Genomic DNA, 19,593 nt, shown 5'->3' with positions numbered 1-19,593 from the left:
AGAGCAAGACCGCGTCTCAAGTCGACGTGAAGTGGTGAACGAAACGAAGCCCCCCGTCGCGATCTGGGCAGGGATCAGCGCTGCAGCCGAGATCGATCTTGCAGATGCCAAGACACGTGGTCGTGCCGACAACATCGATGACGACCGTTGTTACACTGGAAGGAGCAGTCTTGGCAGTAGATACTACTACTTCCTTACGTAACTTAGATAGTTACATCAATCAAGGATTACACACCATAACAAACTGGTAGCTTCCCTTGGAATACCAGGAGGATTTTTTTCTCCACCAGCTCGTCGCCATACGAGCACCCGGTCAGCGAATACCGCCAGCCACCAGCCGCGGACGTAAGCAATTGCGCCAGCGTGCACCAATCCAGAGGACCCACCACAGCCAGCGCCACGGCTCCAACCGATCCTCAGGATCCACCCTCGCCACAAGCTCGACATCTCTCGCTGACTGCGACCTACGTCTATGGGAGACCTGCTGGAGCACTCCGCATCCTCTGGTACAGCTTCACCTGGTTTCTGACCTCTGCAGCTCTTGCCTGTGGACATTATTGACTGTTGTCGTCACGCGACACATCGCGGAAGTCACAGGTCGCGGGTCGATCGGAAGTCGCTCCTCAAAGCCCGCGCCCTCCCTTTCACACCTTCTAACTCCCCAACTTCGCATCAACAACATCAACACCTCTGGACACGATACTTATCAGCGACCACGACGTCTGGCATACACCGCAGAAACTGCCCTCATTGCTGTTAACGCGAGCTCAGCGCATTGGCGGCTTACGTCTACCGAGCTGCTGCTCACACAGCACTACCAGCCAACCTCGTCGAGATCTACCAGGACCGCGAACTGAACCACCCTACGTCTAGCAACACCAAGCTGCCATCCGACGTCAAGTTCAACAGTACTCCTTTGCCAGTGGCCCCACGCGCCGGCCGATGCGGACGTTATAGAAATCGCCCGCACGCGCGCATGGCTGAATGACCACTTCGGCGTGGTAGCCCAAATGCGCAAGGACGGCTCCCTCCAGAAAGACCGCGAGACAGTAAAGACGATCATTACTTACCTTGCCGAGTACCGCGAGCACAAGCGGGCCAAGCAGCATGAGAGCGACCTCCAAACGGCTAATGCGGTCCTCGGTTTCTGCTGCTCCGCCATCTGGCCAGGCGGTCACTCTACCAAGAGAATGGCTGCCACGTCTCAGGGAGTCCTCATAGGCATCATGGAGAAGTACGAGCCTACGTCTTGAGGCAGCATACCAGAATCCTCGGTTGGCACCAATGGCACACGCTACAGACGAGCCGTTTCCAGCCTCGGCACACACAGCAACCCCACACCAATTACATCAGCATCCATAGATGCACCTACAAGTTTTCCTTTGTATGAGCGCGCGACAGAACCTACGTCTATGGACTGCTCCACCAACTCCTCTCTGTGCGAACACCGGAGAGCTTGACGATAACTCTTCAACACCACGAGGTCGTGGACACAGCACTCGACGGGGGGGGGGAGATTTGTTACACTGGAAGGAGCAGTCTTGGCAGTAGATACTACTACTTCCTTACGTAACTTAGATAGTTACATCAATCAAGGATTACACACCATAACAACCGTTCATCTTCCTTTGTGATGATGATGATGATGAGGCGCCTCGCAGACCAAGACGCTCATTGCGCTCAGCCGTCTAGGCTCAGCCTGAGGACTCCATGTAAGCATTGATACACATCGTAGGTATACTGCTCTGCCACGCCTCCGTTTCTCCTTGCACGTGCACTTCATCGTCTCTCGGAGCATTGACAGCAGCACCCCCCAACGAACAATGGCGACCATGGCCAACGACATCAAGGACCATGCAGCAACACGCCAACCCACGATCAAAGTCACAGCCCGACACGACCGATCCTTCATGGTGATGCTCCTCCAAACCTTCATCCGACCCTTCAACCAGCGCCTCGTGTCCCACTCGAAAGAATACCCAGCCGGCTCACCACAGCTCCCACCACATAGGAAAGCAAAGAAGAAGCTTGACATTTCAGAACGGAAAGTGGACGATGTATACCTATACCGTCTCTCCCCGAAGCACAGTCCGTCCAACGAGAAGAATACTCGCAAACGACGCTTATACTACTTCGCCGGTGGAGGATGGCAGATGCCAGCCAGTAGCGAACATTGGTCCTTCCTCACGGAACTCTGCCTCAACCTCCCCGAGACAGCCATTACGCTCGTCAGCTACCCTCTCGCGCCGCACAGTCCTGCGCCGATTGCCTTCCCAATGCTCATGAGACTCTACCGGACACTCATGCAAGACGCCGCCAACGCAAACGAAGAAGTGATCCTAGCCGGCGACTCAGCAGGCGGCAACATCGCCCTCGCGCTCGTAATCGCCGCTCTTGCCGAAGACGCCGCCTCAGCGACATGTCCGCCCTGTCCCGCCGCTATCCTCGCCCTCTCGCCCTCAACCGACATGCGCCGCTCCAACCCGACCATGAAAGAGATAGAAAAGCTCGACCCTCTTCTCCGAATCCCCTTCGCCCACAGCACCGCAGCAGCATGGTGTGGAGAAACGAGTCAAGAATGCCAGGCGTGGGAGAGGAGTGATGTAAGAGTATCGCCTTTGCTCGCGGATCTGGGACCACTGGCGAAGAGGGGGGTCAAGGTGCATGGTGTGACGGGGAGGTATGACATTTTGTCGCCGGATGCGGTGTTGTTTAGGGAGAAGTGTGAGGAGGCCGGGGTGGAGGGGGAGTGGTTGGATTGGGATAAGCAGATTCATGTTTTTCCGCTGATTTTCTCGTTTGGGTTTAGGGAGGGGATTGAGGCGAAGGATTGGATTTTGGAGGTGTTGAGAAGGACATAGCATGGATTTGTGGTGTGCGAATTCGTTGAGGAGAGATGATAGAGCGCTTGAGCGCGATAGATTCTGTGATACCCATATGTAAAGCATCTCTTGTACAGGCCACCTCGCCAGGTGAGATCTCCTCAGCGAAGCAAGCGTCATATGAAATCCACCACCTAGGAAACTACCCGAGATCGCCGTGTGCAGACGAGCTATTCGAGCAACACAACCCTCCGCCGCATCTCAGGCCCATACCCCTTCGACCCAGCACCACCCGCACTCTCCACCATCTCCAACCTCAGCGGCACCTCTGCCAACTTCCTTCCCTCCACCGCCCCAGTACTCTGACCCTCATCGAGCTTCCAATTCTCGTAGGTAATACCACGAACATGGCCCCTATTGACAGAGCCGATCGCACCAAGCCACGCGCCAGCGGCGTGCAGAATCACACCGCGCTGAAGCTTTCTACCTAGCCTATTCCATGCTGGCCTGTCGGCGTATGCTGGCATGTCGGAGTTTGCCCGGACAGAGATGCGGCATTTGGTTCTGTAGTAGAAGGGGAGGAGCTCTGCTCGCAAGGCGCGACAGGTGCATGTGGTGGGAGGTTGCCGCGCGAGGACGAGATCGGCTGCAATGCCATCACGAGTGGTGGCCATCCATCGTTTCACGAGCTGGCGGGTATCGAGGGGTTCGAGGTCGTTGATCACCAGTTTGCCGATTTTGCTCCAGATCTCCAGTGGGAGGTCGAGGAGACTTCTTTTTGGCTGCTATGGACTGGTGTCAGTCCCTCTCCGCGTGTCCCAGAATATGGCGATGATCTACTTTGCTATGGTCGGCATCTGGCGTCTTCCCTGCGGCAGACATGATGATGTGCAGCAGGAAGATGTCTGCGATTTGCGATGTTAGTTGAGAGAAGTTGTTTGTACTTCGTCGTGGGTGAATGTGTACTCGATGCGGAGTATTGATGACCGGTGGAAAGCACGCGCAAGAAGCTCGGACCTTGCATGTGAATGTGCCGGTAATGGGCCGTATCCGATCCCGATTTCACGAAGACCGAAAGGCCAAGCCAACGCTCCCATCAAGTTCTAACCTCTGCTCTGCATGTGGTAGTAGACCTGCTATTTGAGGTAGTGGTTGTGGCAAATTGGTTGGAACTATCCACGAGGCCACCGCTATTGAGCCTGCGAAGTAACAGTACATGACAGTACTGGCAACCACGATGCAGTCGTCTATGGTACGGCGAGCGCATGACCGTCATACAGGTACCTGAAAGCCAGTAGACATTACTCCACCGGTACCATCTTCCACAACACCAGCTCGTCTCGTCTAGCTCCCAATTTCTCCTTCGGGACGCTCGGTATGCTGTAGAATGAGGGTACTGATATTTGTCTTTGAGGTATGACATTCGCTTGAATAGGCCCTCTTCGACCAGGGAGCTGGAGTTGTCCACCATGATCTTCCCGATCTTACTCCAGATCTCATCGGGGAGATCGAGGAGGGCCTCCGTCGTTCGGCCGTGGCTCAGTTTGCACCACCGGTATCCCCCCGCCCACTGTCCAAGACTATCTCATCTTCGCCTGAAATGCGAGAATGGAAGCTTGAGAGTCCTCCTTAGCCCTCGCACTACCGATATTTAGCATTGGATCCCGAACAGACATCAACACGTCTTACATTTCGAGCAGCTTTAGCTGCGACTCGAGAGAAGCTATATGAAGCGCATTTTGCAGCGTTAAGTCGTCCAAGTCGGGGAAGTCGTGGTGCAGCTTAGCACGCGCCTCTTCCATTACCAGTCGCGCCGCAGCGGCGAGTTTGTCGGTGGTGGAGGAGTCCATCGGGCTTAGGGTGTCGAGTCGCGAAAGTGATGTAAAAGATTGATGGCGGTGCTAGGTAGAGCTGTATTCTTGTCGATAAGGCAATTGCTTCAGTCGGCGGGGACGCCGCTGCAGGAAGGCAGATGAAACAGCCGCACGGAGCGAACCGAGAGTTTCAAAGCTTTGCATGTGAAGACGGCGCACGCCAAAACCTAGTCATCTCGGGATGATCTGAACTTTACTATCTGGACAACGGGTGCAATACAGATGGCACTAACATAGTATTGTCCTGACTCGAGCTGGTTTGAGATATGGTAGGCGACCTTCAAGACGATCACTGTCAGGTCAGTCGCAGCTCGTGGAGTCTGCCTGATCGTACTCTGCTACTGCATAAGCATCATCCTCTCCGTCCTCCAATGTTCGACCATCCCGCGCACTCCGTACCTCACAATGCTCCCGCAGTCCCCAGTGGACTCAAGCTGCGGCCGAAAGTCCCGAAGAGGCCCTTCCCACCTAGTGTTCAGGAAGTTGACAATATTGTGCCCCTGCCAATGCTGTCGGAAAATAACACCCAGACCCGTGATCAACACTCTATGCTCCCATCCGATAGCACGAAGCCAACAGAAGATGACTCGTCTCAACCATCCATCATCCTCGAACCCAAGTGGCGGGTAAGGCGCAGCCACGCGGACGTTGATCTTGGTCTTGAAGTAGTAATGAAGGAGCTCTTCGCGCGGGACTCGGCATACGCGGGTTATGGCTGGTTGCCAGGCTGCTTGACGGCCTACTCGCACTACGCTCTCACATGCTGTTGCTTGGCGACGAATGTGATTTTCGCTCAGGGGCTCGAGGTTGTCGATTACGAGGTGGCCGATATGGGACCAGATCTCGGGCGGTAAGTTGAGGAGGCTCGTTCTCGTCTTCTGTGAGATGGCATGCGCTGCTGTGGATAGCTTAGCCTGTGCAAGTTTGAGTACTCAGAAAGGCCGTGATGACATGTTCTCGCAACCGACAAAATACATCTGCGGGACATGCTCTGCTGCTTCAACCACGTGTCGGTGGTCCTCGATCGATATCATGACCTCGAGCGTGCACTGTTTGTCGAGGATAAGTCTGGGCATAGAGCATTGCATGTCGCTTCGATTGTTCGCTCACTCATACATGACTCGACTGATTACTTGCATTGCTTTACTATGTCGTGAATCTGGGCTTCAATCTTGTCATCAGAAGGTCAACGAGAATCCAGAGGCAGGCGCGTCTGAGCGGAAGACGCGGATCCCTGCTAGCGCATGTCGCGAAAGCCACGCGGTCGGAAAGCAAAACTACAGTAACTCTCGTCTCGACATCCATCTTGATCCATCTTGGTCCTGTCATCAACAAGATCATCGATCCAACATGACCCATCAATTGGCTGACATCTGCCGGGATCTAACGGCAGTGCACTGTGGCCGCCAATTCTCTGGGCACAAATGTTCCTGCGTTGCCTATCGCGCAGCTCGCCTAACGATGGAAGACACTGTCTTACTATTTAACTCTACTTCGAGGACGTGACTTGTGTAACCACTACAACAGACATCGAACACAAGATGACGTCCAATAATGCCACGCCAGTTCTGGCGACTCACATTGATCGATCAGCTACCCAAAACAAAGCCGGCTCTGGATCCTACACCTACTACCACGCTGGACCTCTTTTCACAATCGGTGACCTGCACACGAACGTGCTCCTCTCCCGTGCCATCTCACGACTGTCCAATGGCAAGTTCAGACCACTTTTACCTCAGGACTTGGAGCAGCGAGGCCATGTCACACCACAGAACATCCGCGACAAGGACATTCGAGCTCTTCTCAATTGCGACCTAGCGCTCTTCACATACGATGGCGCCGAGCTGGATTCCGGCACTGTGGTAGAGTTCATGATCGCTAAGATGGCCGACATTCCCTGCGTCATCCTTCGAAGCGATTTCAGACATGGAGGCGACCAAGCGAGCAAAGATTCGGCGGGTCAGCCATGGAACTTGATGAGTAGCTTCTGGCCCAGGACTAATGCGGTTGTTGTTGATGCTATGTTGGACTACAAGCAAGCTTTAGCTGTTGCAATCAAGGGTGGTACCGACGGTGCGGCTGAGCTGAGCCACTTTGCGGGCGAGAGCTTGATTGGAAGGACTGCAAAGAGATGCGTCGACGCCTTGGATGAGGTGCTGAAGCTTCCGTCGAGAATGCCCAAAGAGCTCCGTGAGAGTGTTTATCGATGGCTGGCGCTGATGCCGGGATATGCGGAAGGGGACGATGCTCAAGATGTCAGTGAGGCAATCTCATTGCTGGCTAAGAAAGAGGCAAAGGGCCTGCTTCAATGAACTCAACTCTCGCAACGCATGTTCTACCACACCAAAACGCTCTTGATCACGCTCCCGTCCTCCATCACCTTCCGTCCCTCCTCATACTCTGCGACTGGATACTCCTTGAGGAAGCGCCTCATCGGCAGGATCCCCTTCTTCGTCCACTCCACTAGCTCGGGTAGCGCCTCTGCTGGATCTCTGTCGCCTTCGATAACGCCGACCAACTTCCGGCCATTGGCCATATGTGTTAATGTATCGAGCTCTATCTTGGCACCTACTGGCTTTACACCGACTTGAAGGACTGTCCCATTCTTCCGCAGCGCCTCGAGACACGCGGACAAGATCCCGACCGAAGGCGTCGTGTCCAGGATGTGTGTACACCCGAGCCCCATCGGTGTGAGCTTCTTCAACTCAGTCTGCAAATCCGACCCCTTCAAATTCTCCGGCGTCGAACGCAGACTGGCCGTAGCACCACAATCCTTTGCGAGCTCTATACGTGAGGGAACCAGATCCACTGCAATGATGTTCTTGACACCCCGATGCGCTGCAGCACATATCCCAGCTAATCCGACACCACCAAGTCCTACCACTGCCACGACATCGTCCGGACCGCATTGTCCTACGTGCGTGATCGATCCAGCCCCAGTCATGATCCCGCACCCCAGTGGAGCATACATTTTCAGCTCTGCAGCATCACGGATTGACTCCGTGACATTCGCCGCGCAGGACACCTTGACCGGTACTGGCGAGGCGAAACTTGATTGTCCAAAGAAACCTCCACCAATAGTCTTGGACTTATCGGATGCCAGGACGAAATTTGGCTCGTTCGCCTTGAGAGTCAGAGCGGCGTGCTCAACACAATATGCTGGATGTCCGGTATTGCAGTAGTGACAATCGAGACATGCTGCTGCGGAGAGGATCACGAGGTCGCCTTCCTTGTATTGGGATTCGAGTTTCTTGCTTCCCAATCGAACAACCCGACCGGCACCTTCATGCCCCAGCACTCGGGGATAAATCCCTCCATAACCAGAAATATCGGTATGGCAAATGCCTGTGGCGATCATTTCGACGAGGAATTCATCTTCTTGAGGCTCGCGGGTTAGGAGGTCTTCGAGTTTCCAGTCGTGTTCGGTGTAGGCTACGATGCCTTTGCAGGGGATTGTGTATTGGGACATGGTGAATTATGGACAGGCTTTCACGAGTCAGGAAAATCTGGCGACCTTGATGGATATTTTGAAGAAGGATATAGGTGAGGACTGGCTGGAACGATCATAGCTTTGGATGCTTCGTACCTGATCGACGGGAGGGAGGGACACTTCAGGTTCGTCATTGTCGTGGTGCGGGGTGATGCGAGCTTCTTGGAGGTCGAGAGCACGAAAGTTCCTTCCTCGCGTCTTCGGTCTATTGGTCTTAGAGCGAGCGACGTTCTTGACAAAGAAAGACTTCTGATATACTGGCATGCGTACGGTTTTGACCAGGATACCCGCTGTGCTTCGGTTTGGCAATGCGAGAATCCGACGTACACCTCGTGCTTAAGACAGCTGCTTCCGTTGCTCCGCGTCTGGGCGAAAGAAAGGACTGACCCATTGAGGATGCAGTTGCCAGTGAGAAGATGTGAAGCGAACTGATATGCGAATGCAGGCAAGGATGTCGTGCAACGGTGACCTGCAGCATTACGTTGCCAGTGACTCGTCTACACCTATACCGACGACTTAACGATGCGGTTGATCAGGAACGTGCTGAAGGCATTGAAGGAGTTCCATTCCCGGAGCGGCATCCTGCTCGAACTCTCGACCTGCGTGCTATCTGTTCACATTGTGTGCCTCGATAGCACATGCATGGGAATAACTTGTGAGGTTTGTCAGCCGGACGAAAACATCGGACGAAAATCAGCCCCCAGTATCTGTCAGCTGCAGCGCAGGATTGGTCATTGGTGGGACTCGGACCTTGATCCTTCTCACGCATGCAATGTAATTGAAGGACAGGGCCAACAAGTGAGGCATTAGCGAAGTGGACGAGACGATGGATGCTTTGGGCGGTTGCCCAAGTGGGGACAAGCTGAGTTGAATCCTTTGATGTGTCAGCGGGGGTTACATAAATTGACCAATGTCCTACACAGTGTGTCGTCTGCAGCTACGACTTGGTAGTGGTGTTGGTTGTGCGGTTGATTATAAAAGTGAAGGATATCGCGATCAAGACTCACGGTGAACGGACTTCACAAGCTGAACGGTCAACTGCGTCCTCTCTCTTCGCCCCACCATCGGACTCACTACCCCACTGCAACACCACCTTCCGACAAACAACATCTGCTGATAAACATCACCTTCGGGCAAGCACCACCGTTCTGCTGAACTGCCGTCCAAGTCCTCCAGCTGTACCCACTGCCAGCAGACCTCCCTCGAGACCGCAAAGATGGCATCCACCTAAAAAGCCCCAGGCCGCATTGGCGACCCCAACATGAGTCTCGAAACAGACCCACGCATGCGCCCCGATCTCCTCGCAGCTCTCAAACCCCTCCAGATGGCTATCAACGCAGACGCACCACCCATGGACCGCAAGGACACCGCCGCCATCGAAGCCCTGAACAAGCAGTTCAGCGAAAACATGGTCACCCTCTACGAAACTCTCCCCAACGACCTCCCAGGCGACGATCTCGAGGCCGCCCTCGACGAGTCCGAAATCACCATCGACGGCCAAGACGGCAACAAGATCAAACTCTACATCAGAAAGCCCAAGAACGCATCCACTCCTCTCCCTGCGGTTCTCTACATCCACGGCGGCGGCATGACGATCCTCAACACCGCCGCAAAGCACCACCTCCGCTGGATCAAGTCCTTCGCTCTCCAAGGCGTCGTCGCCATGGCCGTCGACTTCCGCAACGCCTGGACACTCAACGGCCGGAACCCCTTCCCCGCCGGCCTAAACGACTGCGCAGCAGCCGTCAAATACATCCACGCCCACAAGTCCTCGCTCGGAATCAGCCACCTGATCCTCCAAGGCGAGAGCGGCGGCGCAAACCTCTCCATCGCAACGACCATCAAAGCCAACCGCGAGGGCTGGGTCGATGCCATCGCGGGCATCTACGCCCTGGTCCCTTACATCGCCGGCCCCGAGGGTTTCGGCTGGGACGAAGCAAAGCGACTCGAAGTCCTTCCCAGCTTAGTCGAGAATAATGGCTACTTCCTCCATACCAACCTCATGGACGCCATGGGATACTACTACCACCCCGTGGACTCGGACTTGACGAATCCGCTCGCGTGGCCTTATCACGCGAAGGTGGAGGATTTGAAGGGACTGCCACCCTTTGTCGTATGTGTGGATGAGTTGGACCCCTTGAGGGATGAGGGCAAGGCGTTTTTGAAGAAGTTGATCCAGGCGGGGGTTAGAGCGAGTGGAGAGATGAATTTGGGGATTGTGCATGGGTCGGAGATGATTTCGAGGAAGGCGATTCCGGATATGTATGAGAAGACTGTGAGGGGGATTGTGGGGTTTGCGAAGGGTTTGGGGGAGAAGAGGGAGGTGGAAGGGTTGAAGATTTGAGGTGGTGGGGTTCTAGATGGTGGTGCTGAGAGACGTTTTAGCAGTGATTATACATGTTAGATAGGGAACAGGAACCTACTTGCTGATGTTGCTCTGTCGACCTTATGTCAATGGTCATACCTGACCCGTACGCCGGTTTACAGCTGTCGACAGACTCGATCTTAGCAATACATAGCCTCGAATTCGGTGTCCATCTCACGAGAAGCCGAACAAAACGCTGAATTGTATTTCACATCGCTGCATATCATCTATAGCTTCGCCTGAATAGCACTCGCCGGCTTGCCCCGGATATCTGGCTCTGGCTGCTTGTCAACAATCATGCTCTGTGCCTTCTGCAAGCTCTCCACCGCCTCCTTCTCAATTCTGTTGACGAGGTCCGCGCATGTTGGGATATCGTTGATAAGACCCACAACTTGGCCGGCGGTCCAGACCTAGAATACTCGTTAGTATCATCGAATTGTTCGAAGTTATTATGCACTGCATCCACTTACACCGTAGTCTGGGTCACCGTTCAGGAAAACTTGTCGTCCACGCTTTCCGCTGACGAGACCACCCACGGCCTCAAACTCCTTTGTCTCCGGCTTGTTTTCGATTTCGTACGCCTCATCTGAAACCTTGTTCTTGAACAATCGGCTGGTATTCCTCCACTTCCTCAATACAAGTTTTGTATCCGTCTCTTGCGCCTTGACAATGCTCTCCTTGATATTGTTGTGAATCGGTGCCTCAATAGTGCACATGAATCGTGTCCCCATGTTGATTCCCTCAGCTCCCAAGTTGATCGCTGCAGCGAGACCCTGGCCGTCACAGAAGCCGCCTGAGGCGATGAACGGGATGGGCATGACTTGTCGTGATCGGGAGAGGAGGATCAAGTTCGTGATGTCTGTCTCGCCAACGTGACCGGCGCACTCGAACCCGTCGATGCTAAGGAAATCAACGCCGAGCTTGACGGCGCTCAAAGCGTGGCGGATACTCGTGCACTTGTGCAGAATCACGCAAGGTGGGTCCGCCTCTTTCAGCATCTTAATGATGGGGCCTGGGGAGTTGCCGGCTGTCTCGACGATGCGGATGCCCTCGTCGAGAATGGCTTGGGCGTAGCCTGGGTAGTCGGGTGGGTTCATCGATGGGAGGAGGGTCAAGTTCACGCCGAAGGGCTTGTTGGTCATCTCCTTGCACTTCTGGATCTCTTTGCGGAGGTCGTCTGGGGAGGGCTGGGTGAGGGCTGTGATGATGCCGAGGCCGCCGGCGTTGGAGACTGCTGAGGCCATTTCTGCGTAGCCGACCCATTGCATTCCACCTTGGACGACCGGGACTGGGGGGGGGGTGTTAGATGTGTTGCTATCGCTGGGTGTGTCCCATCTTACCTCTGATCCCGAGCTTGCGGGTGAGGGCAGTGTTGAAAGGCATGCTGTCGGTGTTGCTGTCGCTGTGTTGGTTGGGTATCTCGATAGCACAAGGGCTGAGTATGTCACAGTATGAAATACTAGAAGCGAGAGAGCAAGAGTTCCCTACCTGTGTCAGGACCGACGACTAGACTCCGGCAAGCAATGTAATCAAGAGAGTGTTGTGCTTGCAGCCGAGGTCATTCACGATCCGTGGACCCTGGCTGCTGCTTTCATTGCTTCCTGTTGGTCCGGAGCTGTCTCCTTCGGCTCGTGACATGCGGCAAAAGCGCTTCTTTCTTCTCCTTCCTCCGACGACACAACATGACCACTAATGAAGCTCGACCCGCCTTCGTCTGTTGACATATCAGCACTCCGGGCCCTGAACAGTGAATGCGCTCGTCGATATGTTGTTGTCTGCCTGCCCACAAACACAATGTCGTCAGATGCATAGGATACGAAGATCCCGGATCGGCTGACAGCTGCAATCCGAGACCTGACCGAAGTGCCGCCATTGATATATGATCGGTAGGTCGGTGAAGCTACTCGAGGACTATATGTAGCTACTTCGCTGTCTTGAGTCTCCTCCATCTGGCACATGTCATATACACCATGCCGCCTTCGTCATCTGCTCAGCCACGGCCAGCAGCTCGGAAGGCCCGTGAAGACAAGCTGAAAGACAACAATCGATAGCATGAAAGATCATGGCCGAATGAAAGTTGTCACATGTGTGTACATCTCCGATTGAGTTGTTCAATGTGTCGTTAACATGAGGCCGTGGTCTCGTGGCCGCAGGCTTGCTTGTTCGCATCACGAATCGAATATGGCTCCATAAGCAGGCACGGCCCGACTCTCCAGCGTATAAACCACATCTTCCGTAACCTTCTGATTGCTAATGATCAGAATAGCTTCCGCACAAAGTTGCTGCAATCAAGTCAGTCACCATCACTAAAATGCAATCCAGCCACATCAACGCACCCTATAAGCAGCATAAACAATCCCGCCAAATCCGGCTTCCCAGTCTTCTTCGTATCAATAATAACAGCATCCCTATCCGTCTTCAATATCGCGTCAAGAATCTTAAATCCATACGTCTGCTCGGGAAGCCGCGCCGACCAGACAATTCTAACGGGCCACTGGGGATACATCTGCAAGAACGATAAACAAGGACCGATCCGTGATCCGGTAGCCACTACGACGAGGGGCTTGAAGAGGTGCGCGATGTGTACGACCCCAAGCGCGGGTAATCCTTTCATCCACAGACGGCTCGGTCTCTTTGGATCATTGATGACCTTGTCTGTCCAGTCTCCTGCATTGGAGATTATTACTCATGTATCCTCTCGAGCCGTCCGGGTTCGGGATCACTGCGAAGGCGTGGTTATGCAACAGCGGCGCATCAGAAAGCCGGACCGCCCCTCCAACACGGACTTGACGGTAATCGAAGTTGAGACGTAGAGCGTGGTTGGACAGCTGCTCTACTTCGAAGGATCGTTTGCGGAGGTGTAGCCAGGGGTAGATGACACAGCAGGTGATGGTGATCATGAACCAGAAAAGTGGCGTTTTAATCAGGACTGTGCCGTAGTGCGAGAACCGTTTATCAGGATCCTGCTGTTTCGCGGTTATGCTGGCGAGTAAGAAGACCTGAACCCAAACAACCGCAACAGTAGTCCACCCAGCATAGCGATGACAATTCTCCCATGGATCGTGATACCGCGCTCGGATCCTAGGATGTGCTGTGCTAATCAAAACGACCAGGAGAGTGATGATCAGTACTGTCGTGACGAACAGAGCATCTACCACGATCTCATCACCTTTCAGATCTCTGACCAGCAAGACCGTGAAGAAGATATACCAAAGCAAAGACGAGACCGCACAACCCGAATGGACCCCGCCGTAGCTACACACTTTCGCGACATGCTTCCGGATCGCAAGTGGGAAGAAATGTGGCAAGGAAACCGCCGCTCGGGAGATGAAGTTGATAACGTGCTCTTTGCGTAGCACCACGGCAGCGGTGAGGTTTGCGCCGACTGCAGTGGTGGCGTCGCTGTAGGTGAAGGGTTTCGTTTTCCAGAGGTTGTCATGTCTCGATATACGAACCATCATGACGGCGATCGTGGCGATATTGGCCAGCACGACCAGGCAGAAGAGTCTCCTGTAAAGCGAGAAGAAGCCGTATCGAAATCTGTTATACCACTGAGGTCCTTGCTGCCGTGGTAATGGGAACTCCTCCAACAAAGTGCTGAGGCTATGGGATGTTGCAACGTCTTTGCTGTGGTCCGGGACGATTGTCTTTTCCGGCATTGACATGCCTGACATGGTCGTTGTCTCTGACATTGGAGACTCGGGTATCGCTGCTTCGGTGTTCATACTGGGCTGCTTGGATATGAATAGAGATGATAGTGATGCAACGGGACCTGCTCGAGAAGATATAAGGGAACACGATGTGGGCTGATTGGGACTGCATCGGATCAATCCAAGGGTATTGCCTTGATCTCATTCCTCTAGGGGCTCCTCAACATCATCCGTCTAGTGTTCTCGCGGCGTCATTCGTTTCGTGTTCCAAGCAATCACAACGCATAGCATGGAATAGCGCTCGGCATATCGTGCGAAAAGGTCGACATGAACGTGGTCCCGACGTCCAAGCCAACATCGTTTCTTGTCGAACGAGACGCTGCCACCTTAGCAGCAGCTAGAACTGCATTGTGCACGAACCTCTTTGGTGCTTGCTCCGTCAATCCTATAGACTGGCCGACAACGAGACTCGACCGATGAAGCCAGATAGAGGATGTCCTCCGCGTCTGCAGGTATAGAGCTGCGACTTTGCAGACCATCCAAGTTGTCTTCATGCTGTGGTGGGCCCAAAGCTCCTCCATGCAGCAGACATCGCGCCTCAACTCCTATGCAACGCTTCCTCCGACATCGCAAGCATAACCATCAACTCCAGGACCTTCATCGGCACAGCAAAGCACTACCACGTCAATGGCGATACTCCATCAAGCACATCCTCCGTCGTCCTTCAGCAGGATGTCATGCAACGCGACATCCCTCGTCCGTCATGCCAAATCAAAATACCAGGTGAGGTCAACTACAAGAAGCGAGACCAAAGTGACGACGCTCACACCTTTCTTGGACCGTTGAACCATGATGGACGCGACCAGGGCCCCAAACGATTCCAAGCCTATTCGCCAAGACTGCTTGAGAGAGGCCAAGTCCGAAAAGTCTTCTTGTGTCTTACAAGCAAGACGGCCTCGATCGTGGTGGCATCTGACAATGTGGTGGATGGAGCATGGTTTCTCGTTGTGAGTGCGGGGAGTCGTTTGCAAGGTCCTAATAAGATGGTCAATTATGATCGTACTGATTGAACGCATGTGACGCTACAGTCTGTGCTCAAAGCATTGTCCGCGTTCGCTGTCGATCCTTGATCATCACTAGCGTTGTGGATCTTCTGCCCCATGTCCTGAAATGCCATAAGGCCTGGTGTTCAACCTCTCCATAACTGTTATCACTCTATAGACCGCCATCTACACATGTCCCGACATCCCTCACTCATCAATAACACTCGCAAACTTCTCCTGCATCTTCTGCAAAATCTCCTCGTACTTCTTCGTAACCGTCTCCTCCCCATCCGTCGGCAGCTCAAACTTCATGCTCGTAAGGTCATTCTTGATTTCATTCGTGGCTTCCCTGACCTTCGCCCAGTTGTGTCCTTGGCTGATGGCCTTTTGTGCTTCGTCGTGGTAGGACATCATGTTCTTCATCATCCATGATGTCTTCCAGAGTGGGCAGAACTGGTCGTAGTCTGAGTAACCGTTTTGCTGCAGGAAGTCTTCCTTGATCAGAGTGGCAACGTCGAGGGTGATTTTGTCGGAGTCACCGAGTGCAGACTTGCCGACAAGCTGTACGACCTGGTCGAGTTCTTCGGATGCGGAGAGCAGCTCACGGATGCGGTTGGCGTATTGTGGGAACTCTGGGTTGTTCTCGGAGTAGTACTTTTGCAGCGTGGTGGTGTACTTGGAGTATGAGGCGGAGGTATTGATCGATGGGAAATGCTTCCGTTGGGCGAGCTTCTTGTCGAGACCCCAGAAGACCTGTACAATACCAAGAGTGGATGAAGTGACTGGATCCGAGAAGTCACCACCTGGTGGTGATACAGCGCCGACAATACTGATGGAACCCTTGCGGTCTGGTGAGCCGAGAGCGATGACCTTGCCGGCACGCTCGTAGAAGGACGCGAGCTTGGCACCGAGGTAGGCTGGGAAACCCTGATCTGCAGGCATCTCTCCGAGACGACCAGAAATCTCACGAAGAGCCTCAGCCCAGCGAGAGGTGGAGTCAGCCATCATGGCGACGTTCTTACCCTGATCACGGAAGTACTCCGAGATGGTAATTCCAGTGTAGATGGAGGCCTCACGAGCGGCCACAGGCATGTTGGATGTGTTGGCGATCAGGCATGTACGCTTCATGATGGGCTCTCTGCGGCCATCGAACTCGATAGTGAGCTGGACACATCATCGTTAGCTTGGAGCAAGCGCGTATCGTAGAGAGCCATGTCATACCTCTGGGAAATCCATCAACACTTCAGCCATTTCGTTTCCTCGTTCGCCGCAGTTATGGACGACCATAGTGTTCCCCAACAGGAACTTGTGGTCAGAAGCATCCTCGAGAGTGATGCCGTAATAGGAGTCGGCAGGGAGCTTCGCGACCTCAAAATATACCTTCTGCCCATCGCGAACTACAGACGCCGGGACGGCTGCCGTCTTGCGGGCGAGAGCGCATTTGCTCAAGACCGACTCGAGCACTCCAGTGCCAGGAGTCCCGGAGATGTAGACGGCATAGGAAGTCTTGTGGGAGACATTGCGAACAACCTTGGCCTTCTCGACGCAGATCGAGGCACGAAGTCCCAGGGAGCGGGCAAGCTGGACCAAACCATGGCAGACCGTGGTATAGATGGTCTTGACGGTGGCGCTCAAGTCCTGCTGGTTGACGTGTCCATTAGATTCGATCAGTCCCGCCAGGAAGTGCTCGCGGACTTCGAAGGGCTCAGAGATGAGCCAGGCCGGAACGATCTTGCGCTCGTCGTCAGTCCCACGTACACCCGTGAGCATGACCATTTCCCAAAAGACGTTCCCAGTGTTTAGGGCCTTGCGCTTTCCAGTGGGAGCTTCCGGGTCGAAGCCTATGGGCCGCAGACTAACAGACTCGTCGCCGTTTCCAAGGAAGCCTTCCTTTTCGACCTTGGTAACATTTCCCGACAAGGTCCCCAAAGGCTGGCGAGCGGTCCCAGAAGAGCCTCCAGCAGTAGAGTACCGGTATTTCTTGTACTCGCGCGAATCGACCTCCAGCCCAAAAAAGCCCCCGTAGGCATTGATCTGCTCACGAATTGCAGAGTCCCGAGGGTCCACGGAGAACACGGCCCTGTCATAATGCCCATCGCCCACCCAGAACCCGAGGAGGTAGGCCATCTGCCCGGCGTGGGACGCATTGGCACCGGACTGCTCGAGCATCGAGCTCAAGTGGTTCCTCTCGAGGAAGACGGGACAGAAGGTCTGCTGGGAGGCCTTGCGAACGTGTGTGCCCAGCAGGGAGTGGTCCTGAGCCTGGAGGGTCCACTCGAAGGGACCAGCGGGGATCGTGGTCTTGAAGGTCGCAGCTTTGGTGTGCGCAGCCCCAGCACCGCCATGAGTGATATGGTCCCAGCTACGAGTGAATAGCTTGAGCAGGCGGACAGAGCGAGATCGTGGCTGGGACGGGACTTCCAGCCGGGCCCAATCGAAATAGGTCACCGAGGTCTGGTGTTTCCCACGGATGATGTGATCCGTTTGGCGGATATACTGCGGCGTGGTCAGGACCAGGAGGTGGGAGGCATTGCACTTGAACGAAACCTCACTAACGGTTTCGTTCTTGTGCTGAGTCTTGACCGAGACCTCGTACATGGTCTCCGTTCCCGACGGGAGACCCACAACCTTGCGAGGCGTCCCGTCCTTGCCCATGACTTCGTCGTTGACGGTAATGTTCTCTACCGCTCGGGAGTCTCCATCGGCCATCATGACCATTGTTCCCGCGGAGAAGCAGCCCACGTAAACGATCAAATCACTGTTGGAGAACTTGGACACAGACTGCGAGATGACAGTCTTGCCACATCCGAAAGCGCCAGGAATGCAGACAGTACCACCTTGCACACCGGGGAAGAGAGCATCGAGCACACGCTGTCCAACAATGAATGGATCGCCAGAGCTGAGCTTGTCGGTGGTAGGTCGTGGTACACGAACAGGCCACTGGTGCATCATGGTGTACTTTGTCTTCTTGCCCTCAAACTCAACCTCCAACAGCTCCGTATCCACAGTGTACTCGCCCGCCTTTGGATACTCCGTAATCGTACCTCTTGCGCGCGGCGGCAGCAGAATCTTGTGATCGCTAAGCAGGCTGTTCTCCTCTACAGTTCCAAAGATGTCGCCGCCAGTGATGTGGTCGCCCTTCTTGAACTTGTCGCTTGGGGTGAACTTCCACTTCCTCTTGCGGTCCAGAGCGGGCACGGCGATACCTCGTGGGATGTAGATGCTGTTGGAGACATCGCTGATGCCCTTGAGGGGACGCTGGATACCGTCGTAGATGGTTTCCATCAGACCAGGTCCAAGCTCGACTGAGAGAGGCTTTCCAGTGCGGTAGACTGGGTCACCGACGGTCACACCGGCAGTCTCCTCGTAGACCTGGATGGTGGCCTTGTCGGCGTCGATACGGATGACTTCTCCAATCAGCTGGTCGGCGCCGACCTTGCACAGTTCGTACATGGCACATCCTGTCATGTGTTCGGCGACAATGACGGGACCAGAGACGGAGAAGATGGAGCCCTGCTGCGACTCCTCCTCATCGCCATTCTGCTGCTGCTTCTTGGGAGGCATCTTGGCGGTGGTGTGTGAAGGTGTTTCTGCAGCTGTTTCGTCTGTTCGAAGCTCTTCCTCTGCCTGCTGCTCAATGGAATGCGGACCCGCCTCTTGCTCTATTGACGCAAACTCGATGGCGGTGATGGGAGATGGTAGCGGAGTTCGTGGCAGCTCTGGGCTCGCGGGAAGTGCTACTGCAGCTTCGGGTGGCGTGAAAGGGCGGGAGTTGATGGTGCTGAATGGGTTGCTGTTGCTGTGTGGACGCTGCTCGCTGGAGCTAGTCGTGGGTCGGGATTTAGTGGGATCGGTCTGTTGGCTGGCGACGAGATCGCGAAAGGACGGACGAGCTCTGAGCAAAGGCGTTCGGGGTCTCAAGCCTAGCATACACCTGGTCGCACCGCAAATGTATGATGCGTGTCACGGGTGCGCGGTCGCAGTCTTCGGGCTAGAGCTGTTGCTGCGGTAGGCTGTAGCTAGGGATTCAACAAGCGATCCTGGCAAGCTTGGCTGATGATGCAGCGCGGCAGCTCTGCAGTCTGCACACTGGCGGCGGCGGCGACAACGAGGTGCAAGGTGAGAGACGCGATGGACTAACGGCGGTGACTTTGATGATGGCCATAGTCTCATACGTATGTGCTATATACCGCTGCGTCCGACCGACATACTAGCCCTCCCCTCTACTTCCACCCGCCGTTAACCATCTTGCACCATCACCCACTCCATCACCACCACCACTACACATTCCACGAGCTCATCAGCAGCAACAACAAGGCGACAGCATCATCAAGTCTCATCAAGCATAA

At 54.5% G+C, this 19,593-nt stretch overlaps 9 protein-coding genes across 9 annotated transcripts; 4 read left to right on the top strand and 5 right to left on the bottom strand.

Moving 5' to 3' along the window:
- Positions 1-1,010: 1,010 nt before the first annotated feature.
- Positions 1,011-1,253, top strand: CLAFUR5_06749 (uncharacterized protein; the record flags this gene model as incomplete). The annotated part of the gene is made up of 1 exon (XM_047905897.1): positions 1,011-1,253. One exon carries the CDS (start codon positions 1,011-1,013, stop codon positions 1,251-1,253), a length of 243 nt encoding a protein of 80 aa, XP_047763240.1.
- A 570-nt stretch (positions 1,254-1,823) lies between these two features.
- On the top strand, positions 1,824-2,861 carry CLAFUR5_06748 (Esterase; the record flags this gene model as incomplete). Its single annotated transcript, XM_047905896.1, has 1 exon — positions 1,824-2,861. The coding sequence occupies one exon, from the start codon at positions 1,824-1,826 to the stop codon at positions 2,859-2,861; it is 1,038 nt and encodes a 345-aa protein (XP_047763241.1).
- A 191-nt stretch (positions 2,862-3,052) lies between these two features.
- CLAFUR5_06747 (uncharacterized protein) lies at positions 3,053-3,704 on the bottom strand (the record flags this gene model as incomplete). Its single annotated transcript, XM_047905895.1, has 2 exons — positions 3,053-3,607; positions 3,663-3,704. The coding sequence occupies 2 exons, from the start codon at positions 3,702-3,704 to the stop codon at positions 3,053-3,055; spliced, it is 597 nt and encodes a 198-aa protein (XP_047763232.1).
- Positions 3,705-6,237: 2,533 nt separating this feature from the next.
- CLAFUR5_06746 (uncharacterized protein) lies at positions 6,238-7,008 on the top strand (the record flags this gene model as incomplete). Its single annotated transcript, XM_047905894.1, has 1 exon — positions 6,238-7,008. The coding sequence occupies one exon, from the start codon at positions 6,238-6,240 to the stop codon at positions 7,006-7,008; it is 771 nt and encodes a 256-aa protein (XP_047763233.1).
- A 23-nt stretch (positions 7,009-7,031) lies between these two features.
- CLAFUR5_06745 (Aryl-alcohol dehydrogenase) lies at positions 7,032-8,165 on the bottom strand (the record flags this gene model as incomplete). Its single annotated transcript, XM_047905893.1, has 1 exon — positions 7,032-8,165. The coding sequence occupies one exon, from the start codon at positions 8,163-8,165 to the stop codon at positions 7,032-7,034; it is 1,134 nt and encodes a 377-aa protein (XP_047763234.1).
- Positions 8,166-9,447: 1,282 nt separating this feature from the next.
- Positions 9,448-10,530, top strand: CLAFUR5_06744 (Carboxylesterase NlhH; the record flags this gene model as incomplete). Its single annotated transcript, XM_047905892.1, has 1 exon — positions 9,448-10,530. The coding sequence occupies one exon, from the start codon at positions 9,448-9,450 to the stop codon at positions 10,528-10,530; it is 1,083 nt and encodes a 360-aa protein (XP_047763235.1).
- Positions 10,531-10,778: 248 nt separating this feature from the next.
- CLAFUR5_06743 (NADH:quinone reductase) lies at positions 10,779-11,934 on the bottom strand (the record flags this gene model as incomplete). Its single annotated transcript, XM_047905891.1, has 3 exons — positions 10,779-10,961; positions 11,022-11,839; positions 11,892-11,934. 3 exons carry the CDS (start codon positions 11,932-11,934, stop codon positions 10,779-10,781), a joined length of 1,044 nt encoding a protein of 347 aa, XP_047763236.1.
- A 785-nt stretch (positions 11,935-12,719) lies between these two features.
- On the bottom strand, positions 12,720-14,225 carry CLAFUR5_06742 (Adenylate-forming reductase; the record flags this gene model as incomplete). The annotated part of the gene is given in 3 exon segments (XM_047905890.1): positions 12,720-12,801; positions 12,888-13,218; positions 13,238-14,225. 3 exon segments carry the CDS (start codon positions 14,223-14,225, stop codon positions 12,720-12,722), a joined length of 1,401 nt encoding a protein of 466 aa, XP_047763237.1.
- A 1,226-nt stretch (positions 14,226-15,451) lies between these two features.
- Positions 15,452-19,174, bottom strand: CLAFUR5_06741 (V-type proton ATPase catalytic subunit A; the record flags this gene model as incomplete). The annotated part of the gene is made up of 2 exons (XM_047905889.1): positions 15,452-16,408; positions 16,466-19,174. The coding sequence occupies 2 exons, from the start codon at positions 19,172-19,174 to the stop codon at positions 15,452-15,454; spliced, it is 3,666 nt and encodes a 1,221-aa protein (XP_047763238.1).
- Positions 19,175-19,593: the final 419 nt, after the last annotated feature.

This window comes from Fulvia fulva, chromosome 6 (genome assembly GCF_020509005.1).
Source record: "Fulvia fulva chromosome 6, complete sequence".
NCBI lineage: Eukaryota > Fungi > Ascomycota > Dothideomycetes > Mycosphaerellales > Mycosphaerellaceae > Fulvia > Fulvia fulva.
This window is presented reverse-complemented; position numbering and strand designations above follow the sequence as displayed.